General features: G+C 37.3%; 1 protein-coding gene across 5 annotated transcripts in view; it reads right to left on the bottom strand.

Moving 5' to 3' along the window:
- Positions 1 to 20,642, bottom strand: part of TTC17 (tetratricopeptide repeat domain 17) — a 160,679-nt gene that overhangs the window by 83,793 nt on the left and 56,244 nt on the right. For all 5 annotated transcript variants that reach the window (XM_036891710.2, XM_036891711.2, XM_036891713.2 and 2 more), the window contains exon 16: positions 8,887 to 9,073. In XM_036891710.2, the coding sequence (XP_036747605.2) occupies positions 8,887 to 9,073 (187 nt within the window). The remainder of the gene's footprint in view (positions 1 to 8,886; positions 9,074 to 20,642) is intronic.

Below are 20,642 nucleotides of genomic sequence, written 5' to 3'. Positions count from 1 at the left end.
AGAGTATTAAAGGCAGCCAGAGAGAGAAAAAAGGTCACCTACAAAGTAAAACCCATAGGGCTATCATCAGACTTCTCAACAGAAACTTTACAGACAAGAAGAGAATGGCATGATATATTTAATGCATTGAAACAGAAGGGCCTTGAACCAAGATTACTGTATCCAGCATGATTATCATTTAAATATGAAGGAGGGATTAAATAAATCCCAGACAAACAAAAGTTGAGGGAATTTGTCTCCAACAAACCACCTCTACAGGATATTTTAAAGGGACTGCTTTAGATGGAAGCACTCCCAAGGCTAAATAGATGTTTCCAGAGAAAAGAAAATCACAGCAAAGAAAGCAGACCAACCAAATACTAACTAAACACAAAAAACAAAAATCAACTACTCACAAAAAGTCAAAGGAAACACAAAAGAGTACAGAATAAAACACCTAACATAAAAAGAATGGAGGAGGAAGAATAAGAAGGGAAAGAAATAAAGAATCATCAGACTGTGTTTATAATAGCTTTATAAGCAAGAGAAGTTAGATGGTTAGATAGTAAAGAAGCTACCCTTGAACCTTTGGTAACCATGAATCCAATGCCTGCAATGGCAGTAAGTACATATCTGTCGATAATTACCGTAAATGTAATTTGGATTCAATGTACCAATCCAATCAAAAGACACAGAGTAACAGAATGGATAAAAAAGCAAGATCCATCTATATGCTGCTTACAAGAGACTCACTCAAACTCAAAGATATACACAGACTAAAAGTGAAGGGATGGAGAAAGATATTTGATGCAAACAATAGGGAGAAAAAAGCAGGTGTTGTAGTACTTGTACCAGACAAAATAGACTTCAAAACAAAGAAAAGAAAAAAGAGATAAAGAAGGACATTACATAATGATAAAGGGGTCAGCCCAACAAGGATACAACCATTATAAGTATCTATGCGCCCGCCCAACACAGGAGCACTGACATATGTGAAACAAATACTAACAGAATTAAAGGAGGGAATAGAATGCAATACATTCATTCTACGAAACTTCAACACACCACTCACTCCAAAGGACACATCAACCAGACACAAAATAAGTATGGACACAGAGGCACTGAACAACACACTGGAACAGACAGACCTAACAGACATCTACAGAACTCTACACCAAAAAGCAGCAGGATACACATTCTTCTCAAGTGCACATGGAACATTCTCCAGAGTAGACCACATACTAGGCCACAAAAAGCCTCAGTAAATTCAAAAAGATTGAAATTCTACCAACCAACTTCTCAGACCACAAAGGCATAAAACTATAAATAAATTGTACAAAGAAAACAAAAAGGCTTATAAACACATGGAGGCTTAACAACATGCTCCTAAATAATGAATGGATCAATGACCAAATTAAAACAGAGATCAAGCAATATATGGAGACAAATGACAACAACAGCACAAAGCCCCAACTTCTATGGGACGTAGAGAAGGCAGTTCTAAGAGGAAAGTATATTGCAATCCAGGCCTATTTAAAGAAGGAAGAAGAATGCCAAATGAATAGTCTAAAGTCACAGTTATTGAAATTGGAAACAGAAGAACTAATGAGAACCAAAGTCAGCAGGAGAGACATAATAAAGACCAGAGAAGAAATAAATAAAATTGAGAAGAATAAAACAACAGAAAAAAAATCAATGAAAACAAGGGCTGCTTCTTTTAGAAAATAAACAAAATAGATAAGCCCCTAGCCAGACTTAATAAGAGAAAAAGATAATCTATACCGAGAGAATCAGAAATGAGAAAGGAAAAATCACAATGAACACCACAGAAAAACAAAGAATTATTAGAGAATATTATGAAAATCTATATGCTAAGAAGCTTGAAAACCACGAAGAAATGGACAACTTCCTAGAAAAATACAACCTTCTAAGACTGACCAAAGGAAAAACAAAATCTAAGCAGCCCAATTACAATCAATGAAATTGAATTGGTAATCAAAAAACTACCCAAGAACAACAACCCCAGGCCACCACCCCACATGGATTTACCGCTGAATTTTATCAGGCATACATAGAAGACATAATACCTATTCTCCTTAAAGTCTTCCAAAAAATAGAAGAGGAGGGAATACTTCCAAACTCATTCTATGAAGCCATTATCATTCTAATACCAAAACCAGGCAAAGACCCCACAAAAAGAGAAAATTACAGACCGATATCCTTGATGAACATAGATGCAAAAACACACAAGAAAATATTAGCAAACCAAATAAAAAAATACATCAAGAGGATCATACACCATGATGAAGTGGGATTCATGCCAGGATGCAAGGATGTACAACATTCGAAAATCCATCAACATCATCCACCACATCAACAAAAAGATGGACAAAAACCACATGATCATCTCCATAGATGCTGAAAAAGCATTCAACAAAATTCACCATCTATTCATGATAAAAACTCTCAACAAAATGGGTATAGAGGGCAAGTACCTCAACATAATAAAGGCCATATATAACAAACCCACAGCCAACATCATACTTGACAGCAAGAAGCTGAAAGCTTTTCACCTAAGATCAGGAACAAGACAGGAATGCCCACTCTCCTCACTGTTATTCAACATAGTACTTGAGGTCTTAGCCATGGCAATCAGACAAAACAAAGAAATACAAGGCATCCAGATTGGTAAGGAAGAAGTCAAACTGTCCCTATTTGCAGATGACATGATATTGTACATAAAATATCCTAAACATTCCACTCCCAAACTACTAGAACTAATATTTGAATTCAGCAAAGTTACAGGATGCAAAATTAATACAGAGAACGATCTGTTGCTTTCCTATACACTAACGATGAACTAGCAGAAAGAGAAATCAGGAAAACAGTTCCATTCACAATTGCATCAAAAAGAATAAAATACCTAGGAATAAACCTAACCAAGGGAGTGAAAGACCTATATCCTGAAAACTACAAGACACTCCTAATAGATATTAAAGAGGACACTAACAAATGGAAATTCAGCCCATGCTCTTGGCTAGGAAGAATTAATATTTTCAAAATGGCCATCCAGTCTAAAGTAATCTAGAGGTTCAATGCAATCCCTATTAAAATAATAACAGCATTCTTCAATGAACTGGAACAAATAGTTCTAAAATTCATATGGAACCTCAAAAGACCCTGAATAGCCAAAGCAATTCTGAGAAGGAAGAATAAAGCAGGGGGCATCTCGCTTCCTAGCTTCAAGCTCTACTACAAAGCTACAGTAATCAAGACAATTTGGTACTGTCACAAGAACAGAGCCACAGACCAGTGGAACAGAACAGAGAGGCCAGATATTAACCCAAACATATGGTCAATTAACATATGATAAAGGAGCCATGGACATACAATGGGGAAATGACAGCTTCTTAAACAGATGGTGTTGGCAAAACTGTACAGTCACATGTAAGAGAATGAAACTGGATCACTGTTTAACCCCATACACAAAAGTAAATCTGAAATGGATCAAAGACCTGAATGTAAGTCATGAAACCATGAAACTCTTAGAAAAAAACAGAGGCAAAAATCTCTTGGGCATAAACATGAGTGACTTCTTCATGAACATATCTCCCCGGGCAAGGGAAACAAAAGCAAAAATGAACAAGTGGGACTATATCAAGTTGAAAAGCTTCTATGCAGCAAAGGACACCACCAATAGAACAAAAAGGTATCCTACAGTATGGGAGAATATATTAATAAATGACAGATCCGATAAAGGGTTGACATCCAAAATATATAAAGAACTCATGCACCTCAACAAACAAAAAGCAAATAATCCAATTAAAAAATGGGCAGAGGAGCTGAATAGACAGTTCTCTAAAGAAGAAATTCAGATGGCCAACAGACACATGAAAAGATGTTCCACATCGCTAGTCATCAGAGAAATGCAAATTAAAACCACAATGAGATGTCACCTCTCACCAGTAAGGATCGCCACCATCCAAAAGACAGACAACAACAAATGTTGGCGAGGTTGTGGAGCAAGGGGAACCCTCCTACACTGTTGGTGGGAATGTAAATTAGTTTAACCATTGTGGAAAGCAGTATGGAGGTTCTTCAAAATGCTTAAAACAGACTTACCATTTGACCCAGGAATTCTACTTCTAGGAATTTACCCTAAGAATGCAGCAGCCCAGTTTGAAAAAGACAGATGCACCCCTATGTTTATTGCAGCACTATTTACAATAGCCAAGAAATGGAAGCAACCTAAGTATCCATCAGTAGATGAATGGATACAGAAGAGGTGGTACATATACACAATGGAATATTATTCAGCCATAAGAAAACAAATCCTACCATTTGCAACAACATGGATGGAGCTAAAGGGTATTATGCTCAGTGAAATAACCCAGCACAGAAAGACAAATACCAAATGATTTCACTCATATGTGGAGTATAAGATCAAAGAAAAAACTGAAGGAACAAAACAACAGCAGAATCACAGAACCCAAGAATGAACTAACAGTTTCCAAAGGGAAATGGACTGGGGAGGATGGGTGGGGAGGGAGGGATAAGGGGGGCGGGAAGAAAGGGGGCATTACGATTAGCATGTATAATGTGGGAGGGGCATGGGGAGGGTTGTGCAATACAGAAAAGACAAGTAGTGATTCTACAGCATCTTACTAGGCTGATGAACATTGATTGTAATGGGGTATGTGGGGGGAACTTGGTGATGGGGGGAGTCTAGTAAATATAATATTCCTCATGTAGTTGTAGATTAATGATAACAAAATTAAAAAAAAAAAAGAAATACCATTTGACCCTGGAATTCCACTCCTAGGAATTTTCCCTACGAATGCAGCAGCCCAGTTTAAAAAAGACATATGCACCCCTTTTTTTTATCGCAGCACTATTTACAATAGCCAAGAAATGGAAGCAACCTAAGTGTCCATCAGTAGATGAATGGATAAAGAATATGTGGTACATCTACATAATGGAATATTATTGAGCCATAAGAAGAAAACAAATCCTACCATTTGCAACAACATGGATGGAGCTAGAGGGTATTATGCTCAGTGAAATCAGTGAGATGGAGAAATACAAGTATCAAATGGTTTCCCTCATCTGTGTAGAATAAGAACAAAGAAAATACTGAAGGAGCAAAACAGCAGCAGACTCACAGAACCCAAGAATGGACTAACAGTTACCAAAGGGAAAGGGACTGGGGAGGATCGGTGGGAAGGGAGGGATAAGGGGGTGGAAAGAAAAGGGGCATTATGAATAGCATGCATAATTTGTGTGCGGGGGCACTGGGAAGGCTGTACAGCATGGAGAGGACATGTAGTGATTTTACAGCATCTTACTACGCTGATGGACAGTGGCTGCAATGGGGTATGTGGGGGAAACTTGGTGATGGGGGGAGTCTAGTAAACATAATGTTGCTCATGTAATTGTAGATTAATGATACCAAAAAAAAAGATATGATTTAGATAAATAGATGCTATAAATACAGAAACGTTGTGAAGACAACGCAGGATCACTTTTCTACACTCTGGAACAGATATTAAAGCTAATGTACATGATTTGGAAATTTTTTTTTCTCTAATGGTGAAGGCTTTGAAGTACATATTATAGAGAAACTTGCAGAAAGCTCTAAGCATATTTAGACATTAAAGTCTGAGTTCTTCTATATAATATTTATTCATAATTTCCAAAGATCAGGACCAGTTACTGTTAAGTTGGCATGTATCTCAGTGAATTAAGAAAAGACCAGGGTTTAGAAATCCTTGGTTAGATACTTCTATTACATTTGGTGAATATCAATGCTACTGTTAGTGGCACAACTGTAAGCACCTTATGTAAATCGAGTCTAATAAATATAACCTACCACTGGTCTTATAAAAATAATACTCAATGTAGTATACTAAAAATACATATCAGAAATAACAATCTGAATTACTTAAATAGTAGAAAATATTTTCTCTAGATGTAACTTTTTTAAAAATTAAGGTATGATTGATATACACTCTTATGAAGGTTTCACATGAACAAATAATGTGGTTACTACATTTACGCATATTATCAAGTCCCTGCCCATACCCCAATGCAGTCACTGTCCATCAGTGAAGTAAGATGCCACAGATCCACTATGTGCTTTCTCTGTGCTACACTGTTCTCCCTGTGATCCCCCACACCATGTGTACTAAACATAGTACCCCTTAGTCCCCTTCTCCCTCCCTCCCCACCCACCCTTCCACACCCCTCCCCTTTGGTAACCACTAGTTCATTCTTGGAGTCTCTGAATCTGCTGCTATTTTGTTCCTTCAGTTTTGCTTCATTGTTATACTCCACAAATGAGGGAAGTCATTGGCATTTGTCTCTCTCTGCCTGGCTTATTTCACTGAGCATAGATGTAACTTTTTAATTTGCAAATTTGTGAGGCTAAAGGTTCAAAATATTTAGAAAATATCTTGTGAGTAATGAATGCTTTTAATAAGCACTATCATCTACTTCTGAACTTTTCTAGATTCAACTTTTAATCGTTTTGCTTATATTGTTATTAAAAATTATTTTCCATTTTTTTGTCATTAGAGAAGATAGTCATTTATTGCTTCATGAACTTTCATTCTCTGTGACACTTTTAGTTTTTTCCAATTAAAAAAAAGTCCTTTTTTTTTTTTTATTGTTGAGCACTCAGGAGACCGACTTATACTCAAGAGCATTATAAGTTTATTTAACAGATCCTACTTTGCTTTAAAAAGGGCCAGGTATGCTGTTATTTAAGAATGAGTTTGTTTAAGTAGCCCATTCGGTTCTATTTAGGTTAAATCAAATTGTAAAATAACAAACCAATCAATGTGGAAAGAATTATGTACTTCAAAACTGCCTTAGATTATATGTTTCATCAAAACTGGAAGCACTAGCTTCTTTTTCAACAGTCAACTGTAGAACAGACAACTGAAAAATCAATCTATTAAGTTTTCCTTCCCAGTATCCTTGAAACTGTGGTAGTGATACAAAACTACCTATGAAACAGAAGGACTTATGAAATGCTATTCAAAGGAGAGCGACAGAGGACCCACCTAACAAATGCCAGTCAATAGAATGATTTCAAGATTAATGAAAGTTTCAAAGAACTGCCTAAGAAGTTTGCACTCAATGACATATTTTTTTAGCTATAACATCTTTACAAGTAGAAAAATTCTGTAAGCATAGTGATACTGTGTTTTTAAGTTGAATGAATAAATAGTGAAAGGTAACAGAGTATGTTACCTGTGCAGTATTCGAAGAGACATAAACTGAAAATCTGTGTGGAAAATCCATTATAGATGAAAAGCAGTAGAATACTTGCTGATGTTAACATACTACCTACAACCTTATCATTAAGTTCATACTACCCAAAATATTATACTGTATTACATTTGCTGTAAAAAGAGTAACAAATATGGATCTTTAAAGAAAATAACTTGTTGAAGATTAACAGTAGTGGTCATAAAAACTATTATGAAAATATCTTCTAAGAGCACTTAAGCTATTTTTGATCCTGGAAAGCTTATCTGAAAAGCTTTCAAATTGGTAGCTTTTCAAACAGATTTGTAAGAGAATGGCTTAGGTTGAGAAAGGGGTGGATAAGGGAAGCTTAAATTCTAATCTAATAAAAACCAGGATGAATTCCTTGATTGTTTTATAGAAGAATCATGAGCCTCGTTGATCTCTTGAAACTTTTGTAAAGTCATAATAAGAAATTCAGAAAGACAGTATGTCAGATAAGTAAGACAACTTATGAGGCTTATTTCATTACTGCAAAAGTGAAAAAGCAAAAGACAGAATCATGTGAAGGTACAGAAATGCAAATCATTATTCAGAGGTTTTTCTTTTTTCAATCAACCATTTAGTAAAGTTCAGAGATAACTGGAGTAGATCAAACTTTAGGTTTCCAAATATAAGAGGTTCATGGTTTCTACAGATGTATTTATTTCTTTTAAGTTTCAGCTTTTCAAAGCTTGAACTCAGCAAACCAATTATGAATGAACAGGATTACCGTGGAAACAACTACAGCAAAAACACTCCAAGAAAAACTCCATATTGAAATAAATTCAGTAGTATCAATTAATTTTTAAACCTAGAAAATGCTATTGCATACATTTCCGTTAGTGGGTATGAGTACTTATTTAGGTGTTAGCAGATGTTGGATTGTTTTCTAAAGTAGTTTAACTACAATGTAAGAAGGGCTAAATTTAAAAAAAAATTAATTAATGAGCTCTTTCTGAAAGAACTAAAAAAAGTATTCTCTCTTCCCAAGTCAAACTATTTTCTTTTACTGTTACTGTATCTGATACAATAATATTCTTGGGACAGTCTGGACTACCAGATATCACAACCTTGAGAAAGATCTATTCCAAGTTATTAGTTTCCTGGGCTAGTTGAAGTTATACTCTGGGGAAAAAGCTCAAGACAACTGAATTTCCTTTCTGACATGAATGGCATAAAATAAAAACAAATCTCAAGAAACTGAAATACTAAGCAAAAGCATGTAAAATGAATGCTAAAGAAAAGGCTTTTTAGAAAAAAGCCATATATTTATAAACCCTTCTTCCCAATAACAGAAAGAAATAAAGAGAGGTGAGGGAGATGATAGCAGGTAAAGAAAACAAGAGATTTTATTAATAAAAGCATCTCACTGAAAAAAGTGAAATACTATTTAGTCAATCTTTTTCAACTAAGGCTCTAGGAAAGAATTAAGCCTAATACCCTAAAGTATTAATATAGCAAGTAATGAATTAACTTCTTTTCTATGTATCTAGAATTACACCAGTTATGTAAAATTCTTAGGAAAAATAGAGAAAATCATTTTCTGTGTTCTGCTGATGAGACTAGGAACCCTTTTTGAGCTCATTATTTTGCCAGCATTTAATAGCTGCTTACCACTGCAAACAGAAGAGGTGATGTTGTACAGAAAAGGATAAAACTGCATACAGCGAATCAACTTCAGGCTGTTTTCACACTCTGGGCATTTGGTAGTTAATTTCAAAGCTTGTCTGAAGGCCTCAAGTGCCCCACTGATATTCTTCAGGGCAAGGTAAGCATTTCCCAGGCTCAAAAAGGTCAGAGGCTGAAAAGAAAAGAAAAAAATAATCAGAAAAATGTTAATGAGTTAATATTTTCTGAGTTACAAAACCTTTACAGTATATGCCTTTTGGCTTTTTTTTAGGTTACTCATAAAAGTTAATGGTTAACTGTCCATTTTATTTACATCAGCTAATTTTAAACTATGTAACATGAATTTATTTTTTATCTTTTTACTAAAATAAAGTGTGTAATGTACACTAATTTTAAGTGTATAGCTAAGTGAATTTTTATATATGTATATATCCCTGTAACCACCACTCATCTTGAGAGATAAAACATTTAGTTTTCTAATACCCCAAGAGGTTCGTTTGGGCAACCCAATTCCAGTCCCAGAGATTACCACTGTTGTGATGTTGTGACTTCTGTCACCATAGATTAACCCTGCCTGTTCCTGAACTTTATACAAAAGGAGTCAAACAGCATGATCTCTTCTGTGTACATATAAACTGTACCCTTCTGAAAGTTCTTTAACTCAAGACAATATCTAAGATTCAAGAAACTATATGTTTTTTTGTGTCCCAGTAGTTAATTTTTTGAAAACTGATGGGTAATGTTCCATCATGTGAATATAACTACTGTTTGTTCACCCATTCCCCTACTGATAGGCATCTGGACTGTTTCCAGTTTTTGGCTATTATAAATAAAGCTACTATGAATATTCTTATAAATGTATTTTGATTGACATGGTATTCATTTTCCTTGCGTATATCCTTAGCAAAGGCTTGTAAGGTAGGCATATATTTAGTTTTAGGAGACACCACCAGTTTTCCACAGTGGATGTACAGATTTACACTCATGCCAGCAAGTATGAGGGTGCCTTGATACTGTCAGTTTTATCAATTTAGCTTAAAAGTGAGATGCTGTAGTGTATCTCATGGTGGTTTTAATTTGCAATTCCTTGTTTAGTAATGATTTTTTCACATGCTTACTGGTCATCTACTTGTTGTTTTTCCCATTAAAAAAAAAGATTGTCTTTTTCTTACTGATTTTTAGGAGTTCTTCATATATACTACATATGGGCCTTTTGTTTATTCCAAGTATTTTCTCCCAGTCTGTGGTCTGCATTTGTTACTCTTAATGGAATCTTGATAAAAAGAAATTCTTAATTTTAATAAGGTTCAGTTACATTTATTTTTCTTTTATTGTTAATGTTTTTTGAAATCTTTGCCTACTGTAAGGTCATGGAGATTTCTTCCTCTGTTTTCACCAGGAAGCTTTACTGTTTCATCTTTCACATTTTGATACATGAGTCACCTCAAATTAACTTTGTGTATATCATGTAAGGTAGGAGTCAAGGTTCATTTCTTTTCTCACAGGGATATCCAAGTATTCCAGCACTACTTATTGAAAAACCAAAGGTCCCTTCCAACCCTGAAATACAGGTGTGCCTTTGTCATAAATCACATGACCATATATGCAGGGGTCTATTTCTAATTTCTCTGTTGTGTTCCACTGATATATTTGAGTGTCCTTGTGCCAATACCATACTGACTTAATTAGAGCAAGTTTTGAAATCTAGTAATTTAAACCTTCCAACTCTTTTCTGTTCTCCCCCTTGCCCCACCCCCCAACTGTTCTACTATTTTAGTTCCATTTCCATGTAAATTTTACCATCAACTTACCAATTTACATACACATATACATGCAATCACTGGGAGTATGGGATTTAACTGAACCTATAAATCAACTGGAGAAAACTTACATCCTAGTAAGTTAATCCTCCAATCCATGAACATGATGTAAAGCTCCACTTATTCAGATCATCTTTCTCAGCAACGTTTTGTAATCAGTATAGAAATCTTGTACATCTTCCTTTAGATTTCTAAGTATCTGTTAATTTTTTGAGGTTATTATAGTTGTTATATTCTATTTTCCAATTGTTTATTGAGATTTTGTTTTTATAAGCAGATCAAAGTATTTAGGTAGTTTTAGCTGAAATACACCTATGATTAGTATTTTTATATATGCTTGTGTATTAACCATTTATTCTACACTTATTTAATCATTAAAAATATTTTAAGAGATCTAGGAATGTTTTATTATCAAACTGCACATATATCCCTATGAAAAGAAACACCAGTGATTTTATTCAGCTACTTGCTTTTGACTCAGGTTGTTAGGTCATCCGAAATGTCTCACTATAGCCAAGCTAAGGTATGCAAACTATTCCAGATGAAAGAGGCTTAATCTAAGTCGTTCTCAGATTTCATTTAAGGTATTACTTAGTGGCTCACATCCAGATACAAAATTAAATCCCATACTTAAATTCCATTCTTAAATGTCTTTATATGTTACATAAGGAAGCAAAGTGTGACTATCATATGGCCAGAATGATGGTTGTGCAAATATTTTGTATTCAGATAAACCAGTTAGCATTTTGGAAAAAAAGACGAATTTTTATCAGTGTATCTAGAAAATAATGACTGAATGTTTATTAATGTTTCAGACACTCTATTAGACACTCCATTAGACAACTACAGCATAAAGTAAAGATAAATCCCTGACTTTGTGGACCTTGCAGTGTAGCATCACAAAATTGTGGGGGTGTCCCACGAGCATGAGGAATGTGATGGAGAAAAGTAAAGCAGGGAAGAGATGTTAAGTGGTACTAGACTGGAGAAGGACTGCCATTCCCTAAACAGAGTAGTAAGGGAAGGACTTATTGAGAAGTTAGTATTTGTAAAAGATATTAAGGAGATTAAGGAGCAAACCATGAAGAATCGTAGTGGGGTGAAGTATTCCAAGCAGAGAATAGAAGTGCAAAAGCCCTGAGGTGGGAGCATGCCTAGCATGTTCAAGGAACCACAGGAGGCAAGTAAAGCTAGAACAGAATGAGCAAAGGAATGATTTCATGGAGATAAGGTCAGAAAAGTAACAAGGTCACAAAGGACCTTTTGACGCTTATAAATTTTTGTATTTTACTGTGAGTTACTGGAGAGCCATTGCAGAACTTTGACCAGACAAATGACAACATCTGACTTTTTAGGAGAGTTTACTGATTGCTATATTGTGAACAAACGATAGGGAGACAAAGGCCAAAGTTAGAGAAGCTAGTTAGGAGGCTACTGAATTCAGATAAAAGATAATGGTGATTTGGAATAGTTGCAGTGGAGATGATGATAAATAGTGAAATTCTGAGTAAATTTTGAAAACAGAATCAGCAAGTTTAGCTAATAGATTGAATTTGCCTTGAGAGAGGGAGAAAAGTATGAAGGATGGCTCCAAGTTTCTGTCCTAAGCTACTGGCTTTACTATTTCCTTAAATAGGTAGACTGAGAAGAACAAATTAGAAAAACATTAAGGAGCTTAGTTTTGGCCTTTAGTTTTAGAGTGTGTTTTAGACATCCAAGTCTAATTGTTGAGTAAGCTGCTGGATAAATGAGTCTGGAGTTCAGAGCAAAGGTGATAGGTGTTCTAAAGACATGGTGCTGGAACATTGGATATCCATGTGGATAATGAACTTTGATCCCTACCTCATATCACAAAGAAAATTTACCTTGAAATGGATCACAGACCTAAATGTAAAACCGAAAATTATAAAACATATAGAAGACAAAGTAGGGAAAGATCTTTGTATACTTGAGCATCAACTATTTAAAGACAAGTCACAGAAAACAAAAACAAAATAGAACCAGTTTTTTTCAAACTTATGAGGACACCTTAGATGTAACAGAAATCAAAAGGGAAAAGATGGACAAATTTAATGGTAATTTTGTAAAACTAAGATAAAAAGACAGAGAGAGTATTTTTAACACATGACAGGTAGAGTTAAAGACTTAATTGCATACAATTCATACAAAAGAAAAAACATTAAATTCTAAAAAAATGAGCAAAAATGTATATTCAAACTTTTACTTTAAAAATACAATTGAAGGAGATTGGATTAAAGATGGTGGTGTGAGAGGAGAGAGAGAGGCTTCCTCCTAAAACTGGATACAATTAGAAAATTTAATTGGTGCAACTAATCCTGAGAGAGCAACAGGAAAGAGGACGCGTCAGACTGCACACACCTGGAGAAAAGAGCAGACCTCAGTGAACGGGGTAACGTACCAGAGCTGTGGCTCCGTGGGACACGAGCTCCTCCCCCACCCAGCTCACCTGAGGGAGGAAGAGAAATGGAGCAGGGAGGGAGTGGAAGGCTTGGGACTGCTGAATACCTAGCTCCGGAGATCTGCACTGGGAGCACAAACCTACATTTCACGGTGCTTTCATGAGACTTGCATGACTACCGGGTTGGAAAGTTAATACAGGCAGAGTTCCTGGGGAGACTGGGATTCTGGCTGCTTGTGGAAAGCAGGGATCCATATCTGGCTGCTCTGGGACAAAAACTTATACCTGTGTGAGCGGCCCACTGGCTCAAGCAGTGGAGACAAGCACAGCAGCTAGGAGGCGGGGAACAGCTCTTTCCTACCCCCAGGCACCAGTACCACTCCCCTGTGACCCCCGACATTGCTTCAGAGGCTCAGCAGCTCCAGAATAGTTTCTGGACACTAGAGGGCGTCATATACAAACATGAAACACCAAAGGAACCTTGTCCAGAGTAAAATTGTTAATACAACTCCTGAGAAAAATTTAAATGATATGGACCTCGTGACTCTTCCTGAAAGGGAGTTCAAAATAAAAATCATCAACATCCTAATGGAGGTACGGAAAGACATCCAAGAACTCAGGAATGAATTCAGGTCAGAGATCCAATTGTTAAAGAACATCATAGAGGGTATTAAAAGCAGGTTGGATAAGGTGGAGGAGACAATAAATGAAACAGAAACTAGAGAAGAGGAATACAAAGAAGATGAAGCACAGAGAGAAAAAAGGATCTCTAAAAATGAAAGAATATTGAGAGAACTGTGTGACCAATCCAAGCGGAACAATATTCACATTATAGGGATACCAGAAGAAGAAGAGAGAGAGAAAGGGATAGAAAGTGTCTTTGAGGAGGTAGTTGCTGAGAACTTCCCAATCTGGGGAAGGACATAGTCTGTCAGGCCATGGAGATCCACAGATCCCCCAACACAAGGGACCCAAGGAAGACAACACCAGGACACATAGTAATTAAAATGGGAAAGATCAAGGATAAGGACAGACTGTTAAAAGCATCCAGAGGCAGAAATAAGGTCATATACAAAGGAAAGCCCATCAGACTAACATCAGACTTCTCAGCAGAAACCTCACAGGCCAGAAGGGAGTGGCATGATGTATTAATGCCATGAAGCAGAAGGGCCTGGAACCAAGATTACTTTATCCGTGAAGATTATCATTTAAATTTGAAGGAGGGATTAAACAATTTCCAGATAAGCAAAAGCTGAGGGAGTTTACCTCCCACTAACCATCTCTGCAGTCTATCTTGGAGGGACTGCTATAGATGGAAGTGTTCCTAGGGTTGGACAGCTGTCACCAGAGGTAGTAAAATCATCGTAGGGAGGGTGGAGCAGCTGATTGCAAGGCAAATGCAAAATTAAATTGACTATCCCCAAAGTCAATCAAGGGATATACAAAAAGTACAGAATTTGATACCTAATACATAAAGAATGAAGGAGGAAGAAAAAGGAGGAGAAATAGAAAAGAACTTTTAGATAGTGTTTGTAACAGCATACTAAGTGAGTTAAGTTAGACTCTTAGATAGTAAGGAAAGTAATTTGGAACCTTTGGTAACCACAAATCTAAAGCCTGAAATGGCAATAAGTACAAACCTATCGATAATCACCCTAAATGTAAATGGACTGAATGCACCAATCAAAAGACATAGAGTCACTGAATGGATAAAAAAACAAGACCCATCTATATGATGCTTACAAGAAACTTACCTCAAACCCAAAGACATGTACAGACTAAAAGTCAAGGGTTGGAAAAAGATATTTCATGCAAACAATAGGGAGAAAAAAGCAGGAGTTGCAGTACTAGTATCAGACAAAATAGACTTCAAAACAAAGAAAGTAACAAGAGATAAAGAAGGACATTACATAATGATAAAGGGCTCAGTCCAAGAAGAGGATATAACCATTATAAATACATATGCACCCAACACAGGAGCACCAGCATATGTGAAACAAATACTAACAGAACTAAAGGAGGAAACAGAATGCAATGCATTCATTTTAGGAGACTTCAACACACCACTCACTCCAAAGGACAGATCCACCAGACAGAAAATAAGTAAGGACACAGAGGAACTGAACAACACACTAGAACAGATGGACCTAATAGATGTCTATAGAACTCTACACCCAAAAGCAACAGGATACACATTCTTCTCAAGTGCACATGGAACATTTTATAGAATAGACCACATACTAGGCCACAAAAAGAGCCTCAGTAAATTCCAAAAGACTGAAATCCTACCAACCAACTTTTCAGACCACAAAGGTATAAAACTAGAAATAAATTGTACAAAGAGAGCAAAAAGGCTCAAAAACACATGGAGGCTTAACAACACGCTTCTAAATAGTCAATGGATCAATGACCAAATCAAAATGGAGATCCAGCAATATATGGAAACATATGACAACAACAACACAAAGCCCCAACTTCTGTGGGACGCAGCAAAAGCAGTCTTAAGAGGAAAGTATATAGCAATCCAGGCATATTTAAAGAAGGAAGAACAAACCCAAGTGAATAGTCTAATGTCACAATTATCAAAATTGGAAAAAGAAGAACAAATGAGGCCTAAAGTCAGCAGAAGGAGGGGAATAATAAAGATCAGAGAAGAAATAAACAAAATTGAGAAGAATAAAACAATAGAAAAAAATCAATGAAACCAAGAGCTGGTTCTTTGAGAAAATTAACAAAATAGATAAGCCTCTAGCCAGACTTATTAAGAGAAAAAGAGAATCAACACACATCAACAGAATCAGAAATGAGAAAGGAAACATCACGATGGACCCAAGAGAAATACAAAGAATTATTAGAGACTACTATGAAAACCTATATGCTAAGAAGCTGGAAAACCTAGAAGAAATGGACAACTTCCTAGAAAAATACAACCTTCCAAAACTGACCACGGAAGAAACACAAAATCTAAACAAACCAATTACTAGCAAAGAAATTGAAGCGGTAATCAAAAAACTACCAAAGAACAAAACACCCGGGTGAGAAGGATTTACCTCGGAATTTTATCAGACATACAGAGAAGATATAATACCCATTCTCGTTAAAGTTTTCCAAAAAATAGAAGAGGAGAGAATACTCCCAAACTCATTCTATGAAGCCAACATCACCCTGAAAAGACCCCACCAAAAAAGAAAATTATAGACCAATATTCCTGATGAACGGAGATGCAAAAATACTCAATAAAATATTAGCATACCAAATTCAAAAATATATCAAAAGGATCATACACCACTACCAAGTATGATTCATCCCAGGGATGCAAGGATGGTACAACATTCGAAAATCCATCAACATCATCTGCCACATAAACAAAAAGAAAGACAAAAACCACATGATCATATCCATAGATGCTGAAAAAGCATTCGACAAAATTCAACATCCATTCATGATAAAAACCCTCAGCAAAATGGGAATAGAGGGAAAGTACCTCAACATAATAAAGGCCATATACGATAAACCCACAGCCAACATCATACTGAACAGCGAGAAGCTGAAAGCTTTTCCTCTGAGATCGGGAACTAGACAGGGATGCCCACTCTCCCCACTGTTATTTAACATAGTACTGGAGGTCCTAGCCACAGCAATTAGACAAAACAAAGAAATGCAAGGAATCCAGATTGGTAAAGAAGAAGTTAAACTGTCACTATTTGCAGATGACATGATATTTTACATAAAAAACCCTAAAGACTCCACCCCAAAACTACTAGAACTGATATCAGAATACAGCAAAGTTTCAGGATACAAAATCAACACACAGAAATCTGTGGCTTTCCTATACACTAACAATGAGCCAATAGAAAGAGAAATCAGGAAAACAATTCCATTCACAATTGCATCAAAAAGAATAAAATACCTAGGAATAAACCTAACCAAAGAAGTGAAAGACCTATACCCTGAAAACTATAAGACACTCTTAAGATAAATTAAATAGGACTCTAACAAATGGAAACTGATCCCATGCTCTTGGCTAGGAAGAATTAATATTGTCAAAATGGCCATCCTGCCCAAAGCAATATACAGATTTGATGCAATCCCTATCAAATTACCAACAACATTCTTCAACGAACTGGAACAAACAGTTCAAAAATTCATATGGAAACACCAAACACCCCGAACAGCCAAAGCAATCCTGAGAAAGAAGAATAAAGTGGCGGGGATCTCACTCCCCAACTTCAAGCTCTACTACAAAGCCATAGTAATCAAGACAATTTGGTACTGGCACAAGAACAGAGTCACAGATCAGTGGAACAGATTAGAGACTCCAGACATTAACCCAAACATAAATGGTCAATTAATATTCGATAAAGGAGCCATGGACATACAATGGGGAAATGACAGTCTCTTCAACAGATGGTGCTGGCAAAACTGGACAGTTACATGTAAGAGAATGTAACTGGATCACTGTCTAACCCCATATACAAAAGTAAATTCAAAATGGATCAAAGACCTGAATGTAAGTCATAAAACCATAAAACTCTTAGAAAAAACATAGGCAAAAATCTCTTAGACATAAACATGAGTGACTTCTTCATGAATATATCTCCCCAGGCAAGGAAAACAAAAGCAAAAATGAACAAGTGGGACTATATCAATCTGAAAAGCTTCAGTACAGGGAGGGGCGGAAGATGGCGGCGTGAGTAGAGCAGCGGAAATCTCCTCCCAAAACAACATGTATCTATGAAGATATAACAAAGACAACCCTTCCTAGAATAAAGACCAGAGGACACAGGACAATATCCAGACCACATCCGCACCTGAGAGATCCCAGCGCCTCCCGAAGGGGGTAAGAGAGAAGCCCCGGCCCCGCGGGAGCCGAGCGCCCCTCCCCACCAACCCCTGGCGGGAGAAGAGCAGGCAGAGCGGGAGGAAGACGGAGCCCGGGGCTGCCGAACACCCAGCCCCAGCCATCCGGGCCAGAGTGCAGGGCGCTCGATACTAGGAAAACAGGGCAGCAAGAACAGTGAGCAGGCACTGGAGGCTGGGCGACAGAGGACATAAGAAAAGCGCGCGACCATTTTTTTTTTTGCTTTTTTGCTGTTTTGTTTTGGCGAGCGCTTTTTGGAAGTCTTAAAGGGATAGGGACCCCAATACTAGGGAAACAGGGCAGAAAGACCGGTGAGCAGAGGCCTGAGGCTGGCACCGGAGAATAAAGACAAACGAACGACCACCCTTTTTTTTTTTTTAATTAAAAACTTTTTTTTTTTTTTTAATTAAAAAAATTTTTTTTTCTTTTTTTTTTTTTTGGTGGGCGTTTTGTTCTGGCGGGTGCTTTTTGGAAGTCTTAAAGGGGCAGGGCGGGTCACTTAATCCAGAGGTAGGGAATCCGGGATCTGTGGGCACCCTAACCCCTGGGTTGCAGGGAGCAGGGAGGCCCCTTACGGAGATAAATAGCCTCCCAGCCGCTCCTGCTCCAACGCGACTCCACCACTTTGGAGTAGCTGCCCCAGCCAGGCCACGCCCACAGCAACAGCAGAGATAAACTCCATAGCAGCCGGGCAGGAAGCAGAAACCCTGTCTGCACGCAGCTGCGCAGCACAAGCCACTAGAGGTCACTGTTCTCCCAGGAGAGGAGGGCCACAAACCAACAAGAAAGGAAGTCCTTCCAGCCGTCACTAGTCCCAGTTCTGCAGACTATTCCTATCACCATGAAAAGGCAAAGCTACAGGCAGACAAAGATCACAGAGACAACACCAGAGAAGGAGACAGACCTAACCAGTCTCCCTGAAAAAGAATTCAAAATAAGAATCATAAACATGCTGACAGAGATGCAGAGAAATACGCAAGAGAAATGGGATGAAGTCCGGAAGGAGATCACAGATGCCAGAAAGGAGATCGCAGAAATGAAACAAACTCTGGAAGGGTTTATAAGCAGAATGGATAGGATGCAAGAGGCCATTGATGGAATTGAAATCAGAGAACAGGAACGCATAGAAGCTGACATAGAGAGAGACAAAAGGATCTCCAGGAATGAAACAATATTAAGAGAACTGTGTGACCAATCCAAAAGGAACAATATCCGTATTATAGGGGTCCCAGAAGAAGAAGAGAGAGGAAAAGAGATGGAAAGTATCTTAGAAGAAATAATTGCTGAAAACTTCCCCACACTGGGGGAGGAAGTAATCGAACAGACCACGGAAATACACAGAACCCCCAACAGAAAGGATCCAAGAAGGGCAACACCAAGACACATAATAATTAAAATGGCAAAGATCAAGGACAAGGAAAGAGTGTTAAAGGCAGCTAGAGAGAAAAAGGTCACCTATAAAGGGAAACCCATCAGGCTAACGTCAGATTTCTCAACAGAAACCCTACAGGCCAGAAGAGAATGGCATGATATATTTAATACAATGAAACAGAAGGGCCTTGAACCAAGGATACTGTATCCAGCACGACTATCATTCAAATATGACGGTGGGATTAAACAATTCCCAGACAAACAAAAGCTGAGGGAATTTGCTTTCCACAAACCACCTCTACAGAACATCTTACAGGGACTGCTCTAGATGGGAGCACTCCTAGAAAGAGCACAGCACAAAACACCCAACATATGAAGAATCGAGGAGGAGGAACAAGAAGGGAGAGAAGAAAAGAATCTCCAGATAGTGTATATAACAGCTCAATAAGCGAGCTAAGTTAGGCAGTAAGATACTAAAGAGGCTAACCTTGAACCTTTGGTAACCACGAATTTAAAGCCTGCAATGGCAATAAGTACATAACTTTCAAAAGTCACCCTAAATGTTAATGGGTTGAATGAACCAATCAAAAGACACAGAGTAACAGAATGGATAAAAAAGCAAGACCCATCTATATGCTGCTTACAAGAAACTCACCTCAAACCCAAAGACATGTACAGACTAAAAGTCAAGGGATGGAAAAACATATTTCAAGCAAACAACAGTGAGAAGAAAGCAGGGGTTGCAGTACTAATATCAGATAAAATAGACTTCAAAACAAAGAAAGTAACAAGAGATAAAGAAGGACACTACATAATGATAAAGGGCTCAGTCAAACAAGAGGATATAACCATTCTAAATATATATGCACCCAACACAGGAGCACCAGCATATGTGAAACAAATACTAACAGAACTAAAGGGGGATATAGACTGCAATGCATTCATCCTAGGAGACTTCAACACACCACTCACCCCAAAGGATAGATCCACTGGGCAGAAAATAAGTAAGGACACGGAAGCACTGAACAACACAGTAGAGCAGATGGACCTAATAGACATCTATAGAACTCTACATCCAAAAGCAGCGGGATATACATTCTTCTCAAGTGCACATGGAACATTCTCCAGAATAGACCACATACTAGGCCACAAAAAGAGCCTCAGAAAATTCCAAAAGATTGAAATCCTACCAACCAACTTTTCAGACCACAAAGGCATAAAACTAGAAATAAACTGTACAAAGAAAGCAAAGAGGCTCACAAACACATGG

Source organism: Manis pentadactyla, chromosome 9 (genome assembly GCF_030020395.1).
Source record: "Manis pentadactyla isolate mManPen7 chromosome 9, mManPen7.hap1, whole genome shotgun sequence".
In the NCBI taxonomy this organism is placed as follows: domain Eukaryota; kingdom Metazoa; phylum Chordata; class Mammalia; order Pholidota; family Manidae; genus Manis; species Manis pentadactyla.
The sequence above is the reverse complement of the archived record's forward strand: the minus strand, read 5'-3'. Positions and strand labels throughout refer to the sequence as shown.